Below are 21663 nucleotides of genomic sequence, written 5' to 3'. Positions count from 1 at the left end.
GTGCTCAGCCTGTTGTGCCACTGCCCAGCCTTTTCACCAATTTTTTAACTTTATTTTTAACTTGAGATCTTTTTATAATTTTGATATTTGTGGTATTTTTCAGTATATGTTTTTAGTCAAACCTACTATTAATGTCTGATTTTGTGGCTTATTAAGTAAAATAATGTCCTGCATTTTGAAAATAGTCAATTTCAATTTTTTTCATTGAAATGTCCTTAATAAATTATTCATAATTTTACAGGAATACAACTATGAGAATGTCTGAGGGCAAAAAAAGTCAGAGTGGTAGAAAATCTCAAGAATGTGAAGTATAAAACAAATTATTCACTTATTCTAATCATCATCAGCAACATGAAAGAACTCACAGTGGAGAGAAACCCTACGAATGTAAACTATGTAGTAAAACATTCAGTTGTTCCAGTCATCTTCAGCTACATCAAAGAATTCACAGTGGTGAGAAACCCTATGAATGTAAACTATGTAGTAAAACATTCTGTCGTTCCAGTCATCTACAGATACATCAAAGAATTCACAGTGGAGAGAAACCCTATGAATGTAAACTATATAGTAAAACAATCCATTTTCCCAATAACCTCCAGAAACATGAAAGAATTCACAGTGGAGAGAAACCCTATGTATGTAAACAGTGCTGTAAAACATTCAGACAATCCAGTCATCTTCGGACACATCAAAAAATTCACAGTGGAGAGAAAACCTATGAATGTAAACTATGTAGTAAAACATTCAGGCAATCTAGTAATCTTCAGAAACATGAAAGAACTCACAGTGGAGAGAAACCCTATGAATGTAAATAGTGTAGTAAAACTCTCAGTTGTTCCCAGTAATCTTCAGACACATGAAAAAGTTCACAGTGGAAAGAAACCCTATGAATGTAAACAATGTAGTAAAACATTCAGTTGTTTCAATCCTCTCCAGATATATGAAAAAATTCAAACTGGAGTGTAACCCAATGAATGTAAACAATGTAGTAAAGCATTCATGGGTTATAGTTCTCTTTAGTTACATGAAAGAACTTACAGTGGAGAGAAAGAAGCCTATGAATGTAAACAATGTAATCAAACATTCATTCATGCCAGTTTACTTTGGAGACATGAAAGATCTCACAGTGGAGAGAAACCCAAAAACATGGATTCTCCCTGTTCTTTGTCAACATGAAATAAATCACAATAAAGAGAAATTTGATGAATGTGAGCAGTGTTGAAAACATTCCGTTATTCTGACCCTCTTTGCAGACATGAAAGAATTCACAGTGAAGGAAAACCCTGTGAATGTAGTAAAAGTTTCAGATGTTCCATTAACTTTCAAACACATAAAAATATTCACAGTGGAAATAAAACTTTTGAGCATAAGTTGTGTACCAAAGATTAGAGAGAGAGATGCAACCTGAGACATGGTGCAGAGGCTAATTGTTCAATATAATAGTTCTCAGGTGTGAGCTTTTGCACTACATGGGCTCAAGACATGTTCTGGATTATTGTCTATTTCTCCATCTTCTGTTAATATATAAGTAAATAGATCTTAATAATTGTAGAAATCACAGTTTCATCATACTCCAGGGAACCCATACCTCTGAATATTCCTTAAATGTAAGGAATATGAGTACGTACTTTGATTCTTTGTCTTAAATTCTAATATGTGAAATAAATTCACTTTGTACTGATAATTTACTGATTTCAACAATAAATGGGCATGATAAAATTGATAGTGTTTTTTTTTCACATATAAAATCACTGGCATTAGAAAAACTATTCCTGGGAATTGGGCAGTTGCTATTGGGTCAAGCTCAAGGACTGATGTAAAATAGAAGGAATGGCATAGGGATCCCAGTTTGAGCCCTCAGCTCCCCACCTGCATGCGGGAAGCCACCCCCTCAGGGACCTTGGTTTTGAAAAACAGGCTACTCCATCTTCTGTAAAAACTCCATTAACCATAAGTCTGCCTGACATGTACACTGGCAAGACCACCCTTCACATACCTCCTAGATATGTTTACTTAACCTCTGCATCTGCATTACTTCCTGGGACAGCTCCACAATTAGCAGGACAGGCATGACCATAGATGGCAAGGAAAGAGCATTCCAAGGTTAGGTAACCATAGCAATCCCGTTTACTGGAGACCCTCCCCAACCTATGTAGTGAAGAAATTTAGAAGGTGCTTATTTTTTATCTCTCCCCCCCTGTCTCTCTCTATTCTCCATTTCTTTCAGTCTTATCTAATGTTGACAACATCAATAAGAACAGTAATAATAACTATATCAACAATAAAAAAATTCTAAAAGATAACCTTTATTTAAAAAAGAGAAACAATTCTTATCCACATAGACATTTTAGAATGACTTTACAGACCTAGTAAGGAACTTGAGTGCCAGGCTAGCATGGGGTTGCCTCTTCCCGCATGTGTACTCTCTGTGTTGGAGAGAACACAACTGGAGCAGCCTGGACTGCTACTCACTAGGCGACATGAGAGAGATGACTTAGGAACAGACTCGTGGTGATGAGGCAATTAAATTCTTTATTGATCAGGTAGCACAGCCCTTTAAAGGGCATACATGGAAGTGACAAGGTAGAAATGGAAATGGCTAATAAAGGGGTGGAGAAAGGAAAAAAGGGACTGTAAAGGTAGGAACTTCCTTAGCAATTGTTGCAAGGGTTTTAACTGCTAGGATTAATAATACTACCCTGCAGGCAGGGAGGGTCTTGAGGCTAGAAAGAAGATAGAGCAAAGGAATGGAATGGATGGGGATCTTTTAGGCAAAACAATGATTATGTAGATAATAAGGGAGCAGGCCATAGTATGAGGAATGAAGGGTGCTTTGTGAGTCAGGGAATCTAATAAGACCAGAGGATGGATGTCCCCTCAAGTCAAGTCCTGCCAAGCTCACCAACATCCTCACAATTTTGCAACAAGGAAAGATGAGAAACCTTCAGAAACTCTTCATCTTCATTCTAAGACTGCCTTTATTCATGAGTCCCGAGGATCTGGGCGGCTGCTAGGAGGAGCTCTTCTCCCTGTTGATGGCTCAGTTTCACAAGGTGCACAGCCTGCAGCAGCTCTACGTGACTTCTCCCATCTCTCTGAAACACCACCTGGGCCAGATGCTCAGGTGCGTTGGTGTAACCCAGGGTATGGAGACTTGAGGGGCTGGGATGGGGGCTTGTTGGCACAGGGACTGAGCACAGTACTTGTCAGCAGGAGGCAGTTGTTGGGTGTGGGGGACAGGGCTTCTGACTGAGGGGAACTTCCTCTTCCTCCAGCATCCTCCATGTTTCCCAGGACTGACTTCCTTGACTTTCCTCCTCAGATGCCTGGTGACTTTCTTGGAGACCCTCTTGTATCTAACTACTCATGACTAGAGCCTGACTTCTATGTGACCCAGTGCCCAAGCATGACTCAACTCAAGGAGCTGTGTCTCAGAGGTACCACTGTGCTGCCTGCTCTTGAACCCCTGTAGCTCCTGTTGGAGCAATGCACAGCCACCCTCTAGCTCCTGGACTTGAGCCTGAGTATGGTCCTGGACTCTGAGCTGGCCACATTCTTGTCTGCCCTGATCCACTGCTCCCAGCTCAGTACCCTCTACCTTCATGGCAATTATCTCTCCTTGATCATGCTGAAGGAGCTACTGAGGTATACAGTTGGCTTGTCCACTCTGAGCCTTGAGGTGATTTCTGATCCACTGGAGAGTTATACATATGCCTTGGGCCATCTTTGACCCCAATCAGTTTGAGAGTATCCATTATGAACTGGTGGATGTTCTGTGGGGATTGGGACAGGCTAGGCTCATCTACTTCACCACCTCTGTTCACACTGTGATGTGATGACCTTAGAGAAAGGACAGCCCACTCTTATCTGGTTTGACTTTTGTCAGCATGAAACTGAAGTAGCTTTTTCTTTTTGAGGATAAGTGAGGGAAACAGCAGCTTCAGACATGACACATGCCCATAGTTTATGGAAGGGTAGAATGGGACATGAACTACTTAACAGGATAAATTTAGCGGCTCTACATAACAGGATAAACTTTGGAGACAGAGGATGTCTTACTATGGATATGTGACTTCTAGCATCAGAAGTGACCATCTGAATGTCTAGAAGGGGGCTAGGGCTGGAGATGTCCTTATGAGTGTGGCCTCACTGGAGAAACCTAAGAAAATGTGGATGACAAAAGAATCTTACTATTCACACAGGGTGTGTCCTCCATGATTTGGCTACCTCTTCACCCAGTTTGTATCTCAGAAATCTGTTGTTCCTGATGAGACATAAGCACTGCATTGTCCTTTAAAAGTAAGACTGAGCCCCACCCACTCAGTTTACATTTCCATCCAGGAGTTGTAGGTAATTCTTTCTTTCTTTCATTTTTGCCTGCAGTTTTTATGTTTGTTTATTGTTGTTGTTGTTATTGCTGTCATTGCTGTTGGATAGAACAGAGAGAGGAGGGGATGACAGAGAGGGGGAGAGAAATACCAACACCTGCAGACCAACTTCATCACCTGTAAGGTGACCCTCCTGCAGGGTTTGTTGACTTTGTATGTTAACTCTCTTTTAATTCACCAGGTTCCAGATGCCATTAGGATGCCGGCCAGGCTTCCCTGGACTGAAGACCCTACCAATGTGCCCTGGAGATTCACTTCCCCAGAGACCCACCCTACTAGGGAAAGAGAGAGGCAGACTGGGAGTATGGACTTATCAGTCAATGTCCATGTTCAGCGGGGAAGCAATTACAGAAGCCAGACCTTCCACCTTCTGCAAACTACAATGACCCTGGGTCCATGCTCCCAGAGGGACAGAGAATGGGAAAGGTATCAGGGGAGGGGGTGGGATATGGAGATTGGGTGGTGTGGGTGGTGGGAATTGTGTGGAGTTGGATCCCTTCTACCCTATGGTTTTGTTAATTTTTTCTTTCTTAAATAAAAAATAAATTTAAAAAAGACAAGTAAAAGTAAGAAGTAACGAATAAATAAAAATACAAATCCCTAAGGAAAAAAAAGAAGAGTGTACAACTGGGCAAGGATAGATAGTATAATGGTTATGCAAACAGTCTCTCATGCCTGAGGTCTGAAGTCCCAGGTTCAATTCCCCAGCACCACTGCTCTGGTTTAAAAAAAAAAGAGAGAGAGAGAGTCAGGAAGTAGCACAGTGGGTTAAATGCAGGTGGTGCAAAGTGCAAGGACTGGTGTAAGGATCCTGGTTTGAGCACCTGGCTCCCCACTTGCAGGGGAGTTTCTTCACAAGCAGTGAAGCAGGTCTGCAGGTGTCTATCTTTCTCTTCCCTTCCCTCTCTCCATTTCTGTATGTCCTATCCAACAACAATGACACTAATAGTTGTTGTTAATGTTTTGGAGGCTCCAGCAGGCCGGGCTAGCTTCGCGGCGGTAGAGAGACTCGCGGGCACACGGCTGGTCTGAGAAGCTGCAGTTTAATCTTTATTCAGGAATGGGCAAATCACCACACCATGTGCTTCCCAATCATTCTTCTTCCGCGGCTGCTGTTGGGACTCTCCGCATCCTTAGCATCTCGGGCGGGGAGAAAGATTGGCGCAAAACTAGCAAGGGCCAAACCATTTCTCTCAGAGGTAGGGGGAAGGGGGCCAAACCAACACGAAGAATACCAACATATCCCCCCTTTTCTTTTTAACTAAATGACCACAGTATCAGGGGTGTGGGGTGAACAGAAACCTATATCGTACAGGCATTTTCAAAAAAAAGAAACTGGCACAAACATGGAGAAACATGTAAGTGGGCAACAAGAACCAGTGTGCTGCCAAGGGAAGGCCTGAGGGGGCCATTTTTTGCCTCTGTAGGCAAGACTTTATCAGCTTAAAAAAATTTCCTGCCTCTGGGTGGCATACTTGCCTCGATGGGCATTCTATAGCATGGGGGTGGGGAACGGCCTAGAGTCCCAAAGGCAGCTGGCTGAGACCAGTGAGTCCAATAGGAGTGCCAGTCGAAAGCAGATGTCCACGGAAGAATGCCAGGGGGTGGAACGTTGTATGAGGAAGGTCTGCTGCCGGAATTCTGCTTTTCTGTAGAGAACTTGACAGATGCAATTTACTTACTATGAAACAAACTTGTAGCAGGTTAGAAGTTTATCACAATTGATAACTCTATTATAATTAGAAGTCTTTTTTAGAATGATTTTAAGGTTGTTTAAAGTTTAAACAATAGAATGTGAAAAGGTAGACATAAGAATTAAGGAAAGAAAACCTCAGGCATGAGAATCATTAGCATAGCCTGTGTGTAATCTACCATTTCTAATAGAGAAGGTAATCGAGAGTTTTACATATCAAAAGTCTATTTAACCTTTTGTTACACCCATTCAAGACACACCCTAGGTGTGCGCAGGTTTTGTTTAGACCAACTTAGTTAAAATATATTGATTGTTAACTAATTTTTACCTCAGACTTTAAATGTAAGTTAATTTTATCTTTATGAGAATTACGTTGAAAACCTTTTTCATTTAACTTTGCCTGGTAAGAATTTAGCCTTAAAGTTACATTTTTAACCTTAAAGTGAATGTTACCAAACTTTAAACACACACATAAACATGGTCTTTAATACACAAGGAGAGAAACCTTTGTTGTAACGACAAGTCATTTCAAACACGAATTTAGATCTGTACTGTCTTAGTTGTTGGAGGGGGGGTCACCATCTGGAGGTGGCTTCCCACGCAGCTCCACTTCTAGGAATTGTAGGTTGCGATCTCTGGATGAATCTCTGTGTGTTCTAGCTTGTCTGTCTTCAGACCCAAGCTGGAGATCTCGGCCAGGGGGCCCAGTTTTGGCAGGGAGCCCGCAGTCTCAGGTGGTCTAGGATCTGTCCAGACTTCATAGCATGAGGGCGGGTGGGCCAGCCATGCAGGAGAGTCCAATGTTTTATCCACTGTGCAATGTCCAGGACCACAAGATGTTGTATTTCACTTAGCTTTGTGGTGGGGGCACTGAGGTAACTTACTGCCTGTAAGTGTGTGGTTAGCATGCAAGCAGTCAGGTGTGGGCTGGAAACACCTGACTTGCTTGTTTGGCACAAGTCCAAATGTCTTGTAGCTCCCACTAGTTCAACTACTTACTAATGGACTGGGTGGATTTTCCCTTGTGGAATTTCACCTCAGGTGAGTTAATTTGGAGATTGACTTTCTTTTTATATATGTTATTTATTTTCCCTTTTGTTGCCCTTGTTTTGTATTTTGTTTGTTTTTGTAGTTATTATTGATGTCATCATTATTGGATAGAACAAAGAGAAATGTAGAGAAGAGGAGGAAGACTGAGAAGGGGAGAGAAGAGCGGACACTTGCAGACCTGCTTCACCACCTGTGAAGCAACCCCCCTCCAGTTGGGTAGCCAGATGCTCTAACCCGGATCCGTAATGCTGGTCCTTGTGCTTTGTGCCACATGAGCTTAATTCCCTGCACTACCTACCGCTCGACTCCTGGAGGAGTCGAGCATCCACCCACTCATGCTTCTTTCAGTAAGGCTGCAGAGCTGCTTTGAAAAATGCCTGGCTCTTGTCCCATGGATGATAGTCTATGGCTTCTTCTCTCACACTCCTGTGTTGTCAACACAGGATTATAGCAGGATGGTAATGCTGGGCTTGTTCAAAATCCCACCCTGATGTTTGCCAGAGGACAGTTCCTTATCTTAAATGTCCCTTTCAGATTATGTGTTGTCATACAGTGGGTGTCTTTCTTGGTGAAGGCATGTGTCTGTCTCATCACTGTGGTGCTGTGTCCTTTTGCAGTAATGATAATCTCAGGCAAATTATTCTAGCTGGAATCAAGAACAGATTAAAGTTCGCTTTGTCTTCTAAGATTCATCACTTCCTACATATTGGGAGAACTGGATCTGAAGGTTTTTTTTCCCACACACATAATCCCAACAAAGAATTGAGGAGAAAGCATGATTTTCAGGAATTTTAAACTTTATTCAGGAAAGCTGAGAACATCCACATTAGGTTGTGTGAGACCCACAGATGTAGCTTACAACCAAATCCCACCTTCACTGTCTGTTACACCCACATCTGTTACCAAGATGTTTATTGTGCAGCAATTATCTTCCGCCAGTCACAGAGGTGTTCTTGCCTGGTTCAACAATGTCTTTGTTCCCCCAGGTACTTCCTCTCATTTCTGACTACTACACTATGAAACCCCACAGATGAAATAAATAAAATAAATAAAAGTAAAATAAATGAATACATTAAGAGAGAATGTTGTTGAAAAAACAATGAAAACCAGGAACTTTTTTCCTTTCAAAAGGAGTGCATGAGAATTTCCTTGTGGACTGATGGGATGGAGTTCTGGAAACTGCACTTCTGTTTCTTATATGAAGATGAGAAGCATTTGCTCTCCAAATCTATCAGGGAGAGTGAAGGTTTGTCTGTCTGTGTGATGACCTTCAGAAGCTAAAATGTACACCTCTCCAAGGGCTCACATTCTTAGGCTGTGACTCTCAGAGAGAGAGGAAAGGGAGAGAGGGAGACAGGGAAATTGGGGCAAAAGCATAATGGTTATGCAAAAAGACTCTCAAGCCTGAGGCTCTAAGACTCGAGGTTCCTTCTCCCAATCCACTATCACTGAGCAGTGGTAAATAAATAAGTGCACAAATAACCCATTTTGACCATGTATGACTTTTTAATATGTGTGAGACAGGTTTTAGCCCACCCCCACCATGTTAAAAATGTGGTCTCTTTCAATCTGCCTTTCAGAAAAAAAAAATGTAAATCACAGATCACTTCTAGTCTCAAGACCCTCCCTGCCTGCAGGGTATTATTAATCCTAGCAGTTAAAACCCTTGCAACAGTTGCTAAGGAACATTCTACCTTTCCAGTCCCTTTTGCCTTTCTCCACCCCTATACTAACCATTTCTATTTCTGACTTGACACTTCCAGGTCTGCCCTTTAAAAGGCTGTGCTCCATGATAATAAAGAATCGAATTGCTTCGCCACCATGAGTCTGTACCCAAGTCATCTCTCTCATGTCACCTAGTGAGTAGCAGCCCAGACTGGCTCCAGTCGTGTTCTCTCAAACCCAGAGAGTACACGCCCAGGAAGAGGCACCCCCATGCTAGCCTGGTACTCAAGTTCCTTACTAGGTCTGTAAAGTCATTCTAAAATGTCTACTGGATAAGAATTGCTATTCTTTTTTAAATATATAAGTACCTTCTAACTCTATTTACCACTTGTGAAGTGACTCCCATGCAGGTGGGGAGCTGAGGGCTCAAACTGGGATCTCTATGACAATCCTCCCATTTTACGTTAGTCCTTGAGCATGACCCACGGTGCTACTGCCCAATTCCCAGGAGTAGTTTTTCTAATGCCAGTGATTTTATATGTGAAAAAAACATTATCAATTTTATCATGCCCCTTCATTGTTAACATCAGTAAATTCTCAGTACAAAGTGAATTTATTTCATATATTTGAACTTAAGACAAAAAATCAAAGTACATACTCATATTCCTATCGTTTATGTAATATTCAGAGGTATGGGTTCCCTGGTATATCATGGAATTGTTATTTCTACAATTATTTAGATCTATTTACTTATATATTAACAGAAGATGAAGAAATAGACAACAATCCAGAACATGTCTTCGGCCCACGTAGTGCAAAAGCTCACACCTGAGAACTATTATGTTGAACTAGCCTCTGCACCATGTCTCAGGTTGCATCTCTCTCTCTAATCTTTAGTACACAGCTTATGCTCAAAAGTTTGATTTCCACTGCGAATATTTTTGTGTTTGAAAATTAGTGGAACATCTGAAATTTTTACTACATTCATAGGGTTTTGCTTCACTGTGAATACATTCACGTCTACAGAGGGCCAGAATAACGGAATGTTTTCAACACTGCTTACATTCATCAAATTTCTCTTTATTGTGAGTTATTTCATGTTGACAAAGATGACAGGGAGAACCCATGTTTTTGGGTTTCTCTCCACTGTGAGATCTTTCATGTTTCCAAAGTAAACTGGCATGAATGAATGTTCGATTACACTGTTTACATTCATAGGTTTCTTTCTCTCCACTGTAAGTTCTTTCATGTAATTAAAGAGAACTATAACCCATGAATGCTTTACTACATTGCTTACATTCATGCGGTTTTACTCCAGTGTGAATACATTCATGTCTCTGGAGAGGACTGGAACAACTGTTTTATTACATTGTTTGCATTCACAGGGTTTCTCTGCACTGTGAATTTATTCATGTGTCTGAAGATTACTGGGAACAACTGAGAGTTTTACTACACTATTTACATTCATAGGGTTTCTCTCCACTGTGAGTTCTTTCATGTTTTACTGCAGTTTATATACAGGGTTCCTCTCAACTGTGAGTTCTTTCATGTGTCCGAAGATTACTGGAAGAACGGAATGTTTTACTACATAGTTTACATCCGTAGGGTTTCTCTCCACTGTGGGTTCTTTCATGTATTCGAAGATTACTGGAAAAAGTGAATGTTTTACTACATAGTTTACATACGTACGGTTTCTCTCCACTGTGAGTTCTTTCATGTATCCGAAGATTACTGGAAAAAGTGAATGTTTTACTACACTGTTTGCATTCATAGGGTTTCTGTCCACTGTGAATTTTTTGATGTCTGTGATGACTACTGGAAAAACTGAATGCTTTACTACATATTTTACATACGTACGGTTTCTCTCCACTGTGAGTTCTTTCATGTATCCGAAGATTAGTGGAAAAAGAGAATGTTTTACTACATAGTTTACATCTGTAGGGTTTCTCTCCACTGTGAGTCCTTTCATGTCTCCAAAGATTACTGGAAAAACTGAATGCTTTACCACATAGTTTACATTCATAGGGTTTCTCACCACTGTGAATTCTTTCATTTGTTTGAAGCTGACTGGAATAACTGAATGCTTTACTACATAGTTTACTTTTGTAGGGTTTCTGTCCACTGTGAATTCTTTCATGTCTCCGAAGACTACTGGAATGACTGAATGTTTTACTACATAGTTTACATTCATAGGGTTTCTCTCCACTGTGAGTTCTTTCATGTTGCTGAAGCTGACTGGAATAACTGAATGCTTTACTAAATAGTTTACTTTTGTAGGGTTTCTGTCCACTGTGAATTCTTTCATGTCTCCGAAGACTACTGCAATGACTGAATGTTTTACTACATAGTTTACATTCATAGGGTTTCTGTCCACTGTGAGTTCTTTCATGATGCTGAAGATGATTAGAATAAGTGAATAATTTGTTGTATACTTCACATTCTTGAGATTTTATACCATTCTGACTTTTTTTGCCCTCAGAGATTTTCAAAGTTGTATTCCTGTAAAATCATGAATAATTTATTAACGACATTTTAATGAACAAAATTGAAATTGAGTCTATTTTAAAATGCAGGACATTATTTTACTTAATCAGCCACAAAATCAGACATTAACAATAGATTTGACTAAAAACATATACTGAAATATATCACAAATATTCAAAATTATTAAAAGATCTCAAGTTAAAAATAAAGTTTAAAATTTGGTAAAAAGGGCTGGGCAGTGGCAAAACAGGCTGAACACACATGATGTAATACTCAAAGACCTAGATTTAAGACCCTGATCCCCAACTGCTGGAGGAAAGCTTTGCAAGTGGTGAAGTAGGAATGCTGGAGTCTCTCTGCCTTTCTCACTCTCTATCTACCTCTTCCTCTTAATTTCTGGCTGTCTCTATCCAAGAAATAAGTAAGATAAAAATTGGTGCTATCAACAAGGGGAACATAAAGGAACATAAATATGTAAATAAATGTTTAAAACTGGTGAATTCTAAATACTTTCATAAAATATATTATGCTAAAACTAATTATATATTTACAGATATTTTGTATGTATTAATTTAAATAGTATTTGTTAATAGCAAGTTTTAGGTTTCTGTAGAAATTTTTTTGAAAAGATTGATTTTTTTCTCTAAGTTTCATAAAAATATAAATATTCATACATTGAAGATATTCTTATTGTTTCCAAGTGTAATATTTTATAAATACTAAGCATCTTTGTCCCCTTTTTAAAATTTCAGTTTACTTGTTAGATGTGAGAATGATTTTCCTATGAAGTAGATAAAAGACAGATAATGTAGAACATCATTATGGTACTTTTGTTGCCAGTGACTCAAATGAAAACTTTAGTCGTATAGATCAAATACTTCTTCTTTGAGTCACTTGTCCAACCAACTATTCTATAACCTATTCATAAAGTATTTTTGATGAGCTTATTTGAAAAATTAATCTATTTGTTGTAGTGATTATAAATTTCATTTTCTTAATACATTGTATTCAATGGGGAGCTATGCAATTATTAAATCAGAGCACACAATTAAGAACACATGAGTCTACACATACAGGGAAACCATGCAGGCACCAGATCTCAGTAAATTACAGAGACAACATTTTTGAAAACAGTAGCTTTTTAGGTGGTACATCACACTTCACTGTAAATGTATCTCTCACCTTTGTTTACTCCCAGGCAAGTTATGCTGCTCTTTGGTGGAATGTTCTTGTATCTTTTCTAAAATTACAAAATATAAATGTATTAGAAATTATAAAATTAAGTTGACCTTTTCATCCATCGTAACTCATGGTCAAACCTTGCTCATTTAACACTGTCTCCATTGCTACATTGCTGAACAAAAAGTGATTTGTCTTCTGGTTGAAAAATTAAGGCAATTATAGTTACCTATTGAAAGAAAGTTTCTGAAGTTTTCACACATCACATCTCTGTAGAGTTTCTTCTCTGAAGGATTCAATAATGCCCACTCCTCTTGAGTGAATATCACAGTTACATCTTCATAGGTCACTGAGCCCTAAAATGTATGCAATATTTTCTGTGAGAAAATGCGAGTGACAACAGTTTATCCATTCAGTCTCTATTTTATGAAGTCTGTGAATTATTGTTTCATCTGCAAACATGCCTTCGCTGATGTGAGCATCAAATACCTCTTCATCATTGTCTAGAGGTTGGTACATAGATTAGAATGCGGGACATTCTTTCACTCAGGCCCTGAGTACAATCCCTGGCATCTCATGGGACAGAGATATCCCTATTCTCACTATTCCCTCTCTATAGTTTGGTAATTAGTTAATGATAAATCCTTAGAGGACTGTGTGGGAGTACAACTGATAGGGTGCTCATGTTGCCGTATAAAAGGACATAGATTTGTGGTCCGGGAGGTTGTCCAGTGATCAAACTTTGGACTCTCAAGTATGAGGTCCTGAGTTTTTTCCCTGGTAGCACATGTGTCAGAGTGTTGTCTGGTTCTTTCTCTCTCCTCCTATCTTTCTCATAAATAAATAAAATCTTGAAAAAAAAAATGACCTAGATTCAATATCCTTATTCTCACATGCACGGGGTTGGGGATTTGGGGGGACACTCTTCATGAGTGGTAGAGCAGTTTTGACATTTTATTCCTTATTTAAAGAGATAGTTTATATAGGTAAAAAGAATGTGATAAGGAGAGTGAAGTAGAAGTTTACTAGAATTGAACCTATAGTCCCGGGGGAATTAGAACTCAATGACTGGTGTACCTTCTTAGTACCTTCCGTTCTTTTCGTTAAAAGAAAATAAACATTAATTTCATTTATTAAATATGAAAACAATTTCTTATGACACACAGAGATAGAGATATCTCGACTTCACTTTCCACCTCACTTTCCTTATTCAATTCTCTTCACCTACATAAAACTCAAAAATATAAATAAGAAAGAAAATGGCCACTGGGTGTAATGAATTTATAATGAATCCACAGTGATAAAAAAAAAGATGGGATAAAAAAGTAACACATGATAATCTTGTTAGAAATGAAATCTCTCTAGCCACACATAGCTCTTTATAAAATTAACATCATTATTGAAGCATGGAAATTATACTATTTAGAGTGATCATACTACACTAGGCTTCTCTGTGTAGAGTCAGTGTTCAAAAACAAAGTTAAAACTGCAAGAATGTTATACAATAAATTTATTATTATCGGATGTGCGGAAGTGGTGCACCAGGTTAAGTGTACATATCACCATGAAACAGGACCTAGGCTTGAGGTATCCTCCTGAGCGGGGGATACTTCATGAGCAGTAAAACAGGCTTGTAGGTGTCTCCTATAAAATAAAATGCAAAGAAAAAATGGCTTTCTGGAGCAGTGGATTCAAACATCTCACATAACCATTATGCTATGTCCCCCTGCATAACCATCAGAGGAGGGGATGGCATGTGGCATTCTGGTAGTGGAAACTGTATGGAATTGTACCCCTCTTATCCTATGATCTTGTCAGTGTTTCCATTTTATAAATGAAAATTACATAACAAAAAAAGAGTAAGGGGAAAAAATGATGGTGGAGGAGATAACATAAAGTTTCTGCCTGAGGCTCTCAGCTTCCAGGTTCAATTCCTTGACCCACCATAAGCCAGGTATGATCAGTGCCCTGACAGAAAGAGAAAGAGACATGATCAAAACAGAAAAAGTAATTTAAACATGTATCAATTAAAGAACAACTTATTCAAGAGACTCTGATGGGGGGCAAGTCACTTACCCAAGAAACTGCCATCTCTTCCTCTTTTCCTGAATGTCTTTCAGGCCAGAAAATGGAAGATCAATCACAGCCTTAGCTTGAGACTCTGTTTGAAATCTAGCAGCACAGCCTCTTCTTCACTGGACAGTATGGGCCCTAGATGGAAGATACTGCAATGAATAAAAGTCACAATACCCTAGATGTTCAATGTAAATGAAGAGATTATGGAAACATTTAGTGAGTTATTCTGCCTATTAGGACCATTACAAAGCCCACAGATTCTATTGACATCTCTTTCCAACTCTTTAATTTTTCTTCAAAAAAAGCATTCACAAAAATCTAGTAAGATGGGAGTTGGGTGGTAGTGCATCAAGTTAAGCTCACATGGTGCACTTAATCTCACCTAAATACTTCTCAGAGATCTATATTAAAACAGTGACATGGGGAGGTGGCTGGGGTGGATGGAGCCAAGATGGCAGCTTGAAGACTACACCTGGCATAAGCTCTGCAAGGAGGCTGCTTTGAACCTGGGAATTTCAGGTGAGGGTAGGATTTCCAGGCCAGTAGCAGAAAAAGAATGTAGGAGAGCTCTAAGAAACCAAGAAAGAGTCCTATAACCCACCCTTAGGCTGGCAAACAGAGGCTGAAAAGGACAAAGCAAACATGGAGTTGGCCCACGGACTGTGAGTTTGACTCTTTTCTACTGCACTACAAGACAAACCCCCACACCAGAGGAGTAAGAGAGCCAGCTACAGGCAAGAGACCACTTAATATAAATTCTTTATCAAAATACCAAACTCAGCAGGAGCCATCTAGAGGAGGGTGTTCTTTTCCCAAGAAAAGGTTTTTTTCTTTTCTTTCTTTTCTTTTCTTTTTCTTTCTTTTATTTATTTTTTTGACACAGACTAGAGCTCAATCATTTATCTGGAAATAGAAACACCTAGAATCACCAAAACAATCTTGATGAAAGGAAACAAAAATGATGGAATCACACTCCTAGATCTCACACTATATTATAAGGCCATCATAATGAAACCAGACTGGTACAGGAATAAAAATAGGTACACAGACCAGTGGAAAGAATTGAAAGCCCAGAAACAAACCCCCAAACCTTTAGACACCTAATTTTTGATTAGGGGGGCTCAAAGTATTACATGGAGGAAGGAGGCTCTCTTCAATAAATGGTGCTGGGAAACTGGGTTGAAACATGCAGAAGAATAAAACTTAATCACTCTATCTTACTAGAAACAAGTCAACTCCAGTTTGATCAGGGACCTGGATGTTAGGCCAGAAACTATCAAATACTCAGAGGAAAACATTGTTGGAACTCTTTCCCACCTAAACCTCAAGGACAACTTTGTTGATACAAATCCAATTGCAAAGAACACTAAAACAAAAAAAAAAATCAATGGGACAATACAAAACTGTAGAGCTTCCATATAGCAAAGGAAACCATCACCCAAACAATGAGTCCCCTCAATAATTTGAAGATCTTCATATGCCATACATCAGACAAGAGGCTAGTAACAAAAATATATAAACTATATAAGAGGTCACCAGACTTAGCAACAAAAAAACAAATGATCCATCTAAAAATGGGCAGAGGATCTGAAAAGGATATTCACTACAAAAGAGATCCAAATGGCCAACAGACATATGAAAAACTGCTCCACATCACTGCTTGTTAGAGAAATGTAAATAAAGACAACAATGAGATACCACATCTCCGAGCTATCCTGCGGGTTCTTGCTCAAGCTCTCTGTGTTGGGGAGAATTTGACCTGAGCCAACCTAGGCTGCTGGGTGGGAAAGGGACCAGGAACTCGTGTCTGTGGAGAGAGAGACTGTGGGATTCACGGAGCGGGAAAACAATGCAATGCTGCCTTTATTGATCTGCCTTTTTATATCTCCTGAGGTGGAAGTGGCAGGATGGAAAAAAGGAAGTGATAGGAGAAGGGGCAGAGTGGAAAAAGCGCAAGAAGCAGTGGGGATTTAATCAATGCCCTGCAGAAAGGGCGGGCCTCAGGCAATAAAATGATTATGTAAATAGACCACAGTCTTAAGCAATGCAGTGGGCCTGGTGTAATAACCAACACCACATCAGCCCCATAAGAAGGTCAGACATCAAAAATGACAGCAGCAACAAGTGGTGGAGAGGTTGTGGGGATAACAAAGGATCCCTCTTGTACTGCTGGTGGGAATGTAAACTGGTCCAACTCTTGTGTCTGAAGAACCCTTACAAGACCAGAAATGGACCTTCCTTATGGACCAGTCATTCCTCTCTTAGGGCTGGACACCTAGTCAATCACACCCATCCAAAAAGATATGTGTACATCTATGTTCATAACAGCACACTTCATAATAGCCAAAACCTGGAAACAAACAAGGTGCCCAGGAACTTTCTCAGATGAACGGCTGAGAAAGTTGTGCTATACATACACAATGGAACACTCAGCCATTAAGAATATTGAACCTACCTTCCCAATACATCCTGGATGGTGCTAGAAGGAAATCTATTAAGTGAAATAAGTTAGAAAGAGAAAGATACGTATTGGATGATCCCACTCATAAACAAAAGTTGAGAAACTAGAACAGGAGTGAGGATGCAAAGCAAAAATTGCAGTATTGTACCAAAGTAAACACTCTGTGGGAATGTTAGGATAGACTATTAGCTTTATTATACTGTCATGGGGGAAGGGACACAGACTTTTGGTGCCAGGGATGGTGTTAATATACACTCCTATTAATTTAAAGTCTTATAAATCTCTAAACTATTGTAGGGGTAAAATACATTGAATATCTTAAAATTGTGATGCATACACCCCAGTTCTGAGTAGACATTCCTTCAATCTAAACACTTAGATTTTCACATTTGTAACCTCATTAAATTTTCAGAGTGGGCTTAAACTAATACATGTCTATTAATGACTTGCTCTTTGAAATACTAAATCAGGGTTAGCACAGAGGGTTAAGCAAAAGGACCAGCAGAAGGTTCCCAGTTTGAACCCCGGATCCCCACCTGCAGAGGCATCGCTTCACAGGCAGCAAAACAGGTTTGCAGGTGTCTATCTCTCTCCCCTCTCTGTCTTCCCCTTTTTTCCATTTCTCTCTGTCCTACCAAACAAAGATGACATCAATAACAACAATAATAACTACAACAATAAAAAACAAGGGCAACAAAATGGAAAATAAATAAGGAAAAAAGAAAGAAATACTACATCATCAATAATCTTATACCAGGGTGGCTAGAAACAACTGGTTTTGTCAGTATTTAAGATACAGTTATTTGTAAATAGCATTAAATGGCATAAATCATAGTAAGGTCTTATATGGTACAGAAAATCCTTTTTTTTTTTATCCAGAGCAAAGCTCAGCTCTGGCTTATGGTGGTGCTGGGGATTTAACCTGGCAGCTTTGGTGTCTCAGGCACAAGAATCTCTTTGCAGAACCATTCTGCTGTCTCCCCAGCCCTGGTACAGTATATTCTAAACATGAGGTCACCAGATAACCCCATCATCTGGGACTCTAGTCAGATAATTGTAAGAACCCCACATAGACATAACAGTCCCAGACCTCTAACAGATCTCTACTCTCTCCTCCATCAGAAATAGCATCATGGAACCTCTTGTGGGTCTCTACAGGACCTTACACTCAAAGTGGAATAACAATGGTAGGGACTGCCTGTTGTCACTCTGAATTTAACAAAACAACTGCCCCAATTTCCAAAGGGAGACTGGGTTAACATACTCTGCCACTCATGGAAAACTTGACCTGAAATGAGTGCAGCCCAGAGTGTTCCTACATATGAGTATGAAATCAAGCTCAGAACTACAGGGATGCAGAGGTTACACAGGCTCCTGTGCTGAATATGGGCCCCAGATCAGATCAATGGGATTTACTGTTAGTGGGGTACTTATATTTACTATTTATTGCTAGAGGGTAGATAGGATAATGGTTATGCAAAGAGACTCTCTTGCCTGAGGATCCAAAGTCTCAGGTTCAATCCTCTGTACCACCATAAACCAGAGCTGAACAGAACAAATCCTTATTTGTGGAGACAGACTCCCCTTTGAAAGCTCAGGGTTTACATGCCATAAACCCCAGGGTTCCCAGGTTCAATCCTCATCCCCAACTGCCCACACACAGGGGATGGGTGGTGTGGGGATGGGGTCCCAGTCATCAAGGAGAGCTGGGTAACTTACCTGCTGTGAGGTTTGCTGGCTCCTCTCAACCAGAGGGGTTGGAGCAGCAGGCAGGAGACTTACTAGAGCTGAGAGATTCTGTCTCTCTGGAGACAGAAGCCTGAGACTTTATACCTGTCTCCAACCCCCTCCCCACCCTTTGAATTCTGAATGCTGATAGGAGAGCAGGACAGCTGAGTGGATTAAGGAGTGTCAATGGGTTTATCTGGATCAGACTTTTCCCTGGATGACTTGAATGAAGACTTGCTCCCTTCAGAGAAGAGGAGGGGTGGGGGTGGGGCCAATTCAGATTCACAGCTTCATTCTCAGGCAGTGTGGAGCTTCCCAGAGGCAGGCAGGCAGTCCTGGCTGTGGAGGTCACCCATGCAAGAGTCTGAGCTTTCACACTGCTTCTCTGTAAACATTGTAATTACAAGCACTGAGCACATACAGGGTTATCACCTAGATTGTAAATCACACATGTCATTTCCACCTCAAGCAGAGATGCAGACTGTTTCCCTCTCTCAATATTTTGTGTAAAAACCCTAAAATAGGGAGTTGGTCAGTAATGCAGTGGGTTAAGCACACATGGCGTGAAGTACAAGGACAGGCATAAGGATCACGGTCCATATGATCCCGGTCTGAGCTCCGATGCCCCACTGCAAGGGCATAGCTTCACAGGCGGTGAAGCAGGTCTACAGGTGTCTTTCTCTCCCCCTCTCTGTCTTCCCCTTCTCTCTCCATTTCTCTCTGTCCTATCCAACAACAACAATAACTACAACAATAAAACAACAAGGGCAACAAAAAAGAATAAATTTAAAAAAAAAACCTAAAATACTCTGTAATTTGGGACCCACTCTACATAAATCCCCAAAGTTTTTCTGCTTGGTAATACTGTAATAAAACTTCTTTGCTTCAAACTCATGTGTTTCATTCACTCTTCAGTTCTTTCCTGATTGTCCCAAGAACCAAAGAAAGTGGGGCTCTTCAATTTTTTTACCATGTGACAGGTCCAGGTTTGCCTGGAAGCTGGCCGCACAAGGAGCAAGTGGCCGTACAAGCCACTGGCTCCTCACCTGCAGGCAGTTGCTTCACTGGCCGTGAAACAGGTCAGCAGGAGTCTATCTTTCTCTCCCCTCTCTATTTCCCCCTCCTCTTTCCATTTCTTTTTTTTTTTATATTTATTTTATTTATTTATTCCTTTTTGTTGCCCTTGTTGTTTTATTGGTGTAGTTATTGTTGTTGTCATAGTCACTGGATAGGACAGAGAGAAATGGAGAGAGGAGGGGGAAGATAGAGAATGGGAGAGAAAGATAGACACCTGCAGACCTGCTTTACCACCTGTGAAGCAACTCCCCTGCAGGTGGGGAGCTAGGGCTCGAACCGGGATCCTTATGCTGGTCCTGTGTTTTATGCCACCTGCACTTAACCCACTGCACTACAGCCCAACTCCCCTCTCTCCATTTCTCTGTCTTATCCAACAACAATAATAACTACAACAATAAAACAACAAGGGCAACGACATGGAATAAATAAATATAAAAAAAATTAAAAAGCAAAGTTTCAAATGTATTGTAGTGGTAAGGTAATTAGTGACTTCTTGGTGTGTAAAACAAAACCACCTATCACCTTTTAAAAATAAAATTTACTTATTTATTATTATTATTATTTTTATTTATTCCCTTTTGTTGCCCTTGTTGTTTTATTGTTGTAGTTACCATTGCTGTCATTGTTGTTGGATAGAACAGAAGGAGGGGAAGACAGAGAGGAGGAGAGAAAGACAGACACCTGCAGACCTGCTTCACCACTTGTGAAGCGACTCCCCTGCAGGTGGGGAGTCGGGGCTCGAACCGGGATCCTTATGCCAGTGCTTGTGCTTTGCGCCACCTGCACTTAACCCGCTGCGCTAGAGCCCGACTCCCAAAATTTACTTATTTATTAATGAGAGGGATAGGAGAAAGAGAACCAGATATCACTCTGGTACATGTGCTGCCAGGGATTGAACTCAGGACCCCATGCTTGAGAGTCCAACACTTCATCCATTGTGCCACCTCCTTAACCTCATAAGCCACATATCATCTTCACTTTAGCCATTTTCTTTGTTGACATATATTTTCACCACTATTGCTAGTGGTAGGAATAATTTCTGGGTACATTATTTCCACTGTCCACCTCTAACTTGTATCACAGCCACATTTACAAAAGGAGTTCAGGATCTAAAAGTGGACATCTTCTGCCCTGTATCTAAGTGAAGTGTCTTACCAGAAAATTGATTGGTCAGCACCAAAGTAAAAGACTCTGGGGTGGGTGGTGGGGAGAATACAGAAAGATTCAGAGGACCTATTGGTGTTGTATTGTTATATGAGAAACTGGGGGATGTTATGCATGTACAAACTATTGTACTTACTGTTGAATGTAAAACATTAATTCCCCAATAATAAAAAGTAATAATTTTTTTTTTAATTAAAAAAAAAGTGGTCTGGGAGGTGGTGCAGTGGTAAAAGCATTGGACTCCCAAGCATGAGGTCCCGAGTTCAATCCCCGGCAGCACATGTGCCAGAGCAATGTCTGGTTCTTTCTCTCTCCTCCTTTGCCATTAATAAATAAATTAAAAAAATTTTTTTTTTAAATTGGTCAACTAATTTTGTCAATTAGCCTCTTTACTCCTTTGTAAGTGCTCCTGTGGTGGCAGAATCATGTGTTTTCCACTTATTGAGCCACCACCTGACCTCTAAGTTCTTTCTTTCTTTCTTTCTTTTTTTTTTTTAAAGCAGAGGACTGTTCAACTCTGGCTTATGGTGGTGTGGGGAATTGAACCGGGGACTTTAGAGCCTCAGTCATGAGAGTCTGTTTGAATAACCATTATGCTATCTACCCTCCACCCAAGTTATTTCATTTTAACCTGTTCTTATTCCTTTTTTCAAGGTTTAACTAATTTCTGAGAGAAAGTGACACCAGAACTCCCCTCA

General features: G+C 40.1%; 1 protein-coding gene across 5 annotated transcripts in view; it reads right to left on the bottom strand.

Annotated features, from left to right (window-relative positions):
• Positions 1–21663, bottom strand: part of LOC103125926 (zinc finger protein 709-like) — a 221705-nt gene that overhangs the window by 11821 nt on the left and 188221 nt on the right. The window contains exons 3-7 of one of the 5 annotated variants that reach the window (XM_060206434.1): positions 14536–14670; positions 14404–14427; positions 12689–12815; positions 12463–12520; positions 9405–11295 (exon numbers count right to left, since the gene is read on the bottom strand). The exons of 1 other annotated variant lie outside the window; for it this stretch is intronic. In XM_060206434.1, coding sequence (XP_060062417.1) covers positions 10326–11295; positions 12463–12520; positions 12689–12815; positions 14404–14427; positions 14536–14550 — 1194 coding nt within the window. In that variant the 5' untranslated portion in view covers positions 14551–14670 and the 3' untranslated portion in view covers positions 9405–10325. Of the gene's footprint in view, positions 1–9404; positions 11296–12462; positions 12521–12688; positions 12816–14403; positions 14428–14535; positions 14671–21663 lie in introns of those variants that run through there. 3 more of the 5 variants (XM_060206435.1, XM_060206433.1, XR_009553955.1) reach the window with 3 other exon arrangements.

Source organism: Erinaceus europaeus, chromosome 13, assembly GCF_950295315.1.
Source record: "Erinaceus europaeus chromosome 13, mEriEur2.1, whole genome shotgun sequence".
In the NCBI taxonomy this organism is placed as follows: Eukaryota; Metazoa; Chordata; class Mammalia; order Eulipotyphla; family Erinaceidae; genus Erinaceus; species Erinaceus europaeus.
The sequence above is the reverse complement of the archived record's forward strand: the minus strand, read 5'-3'. Positions and strand labels throughout refer to the sequence as shown.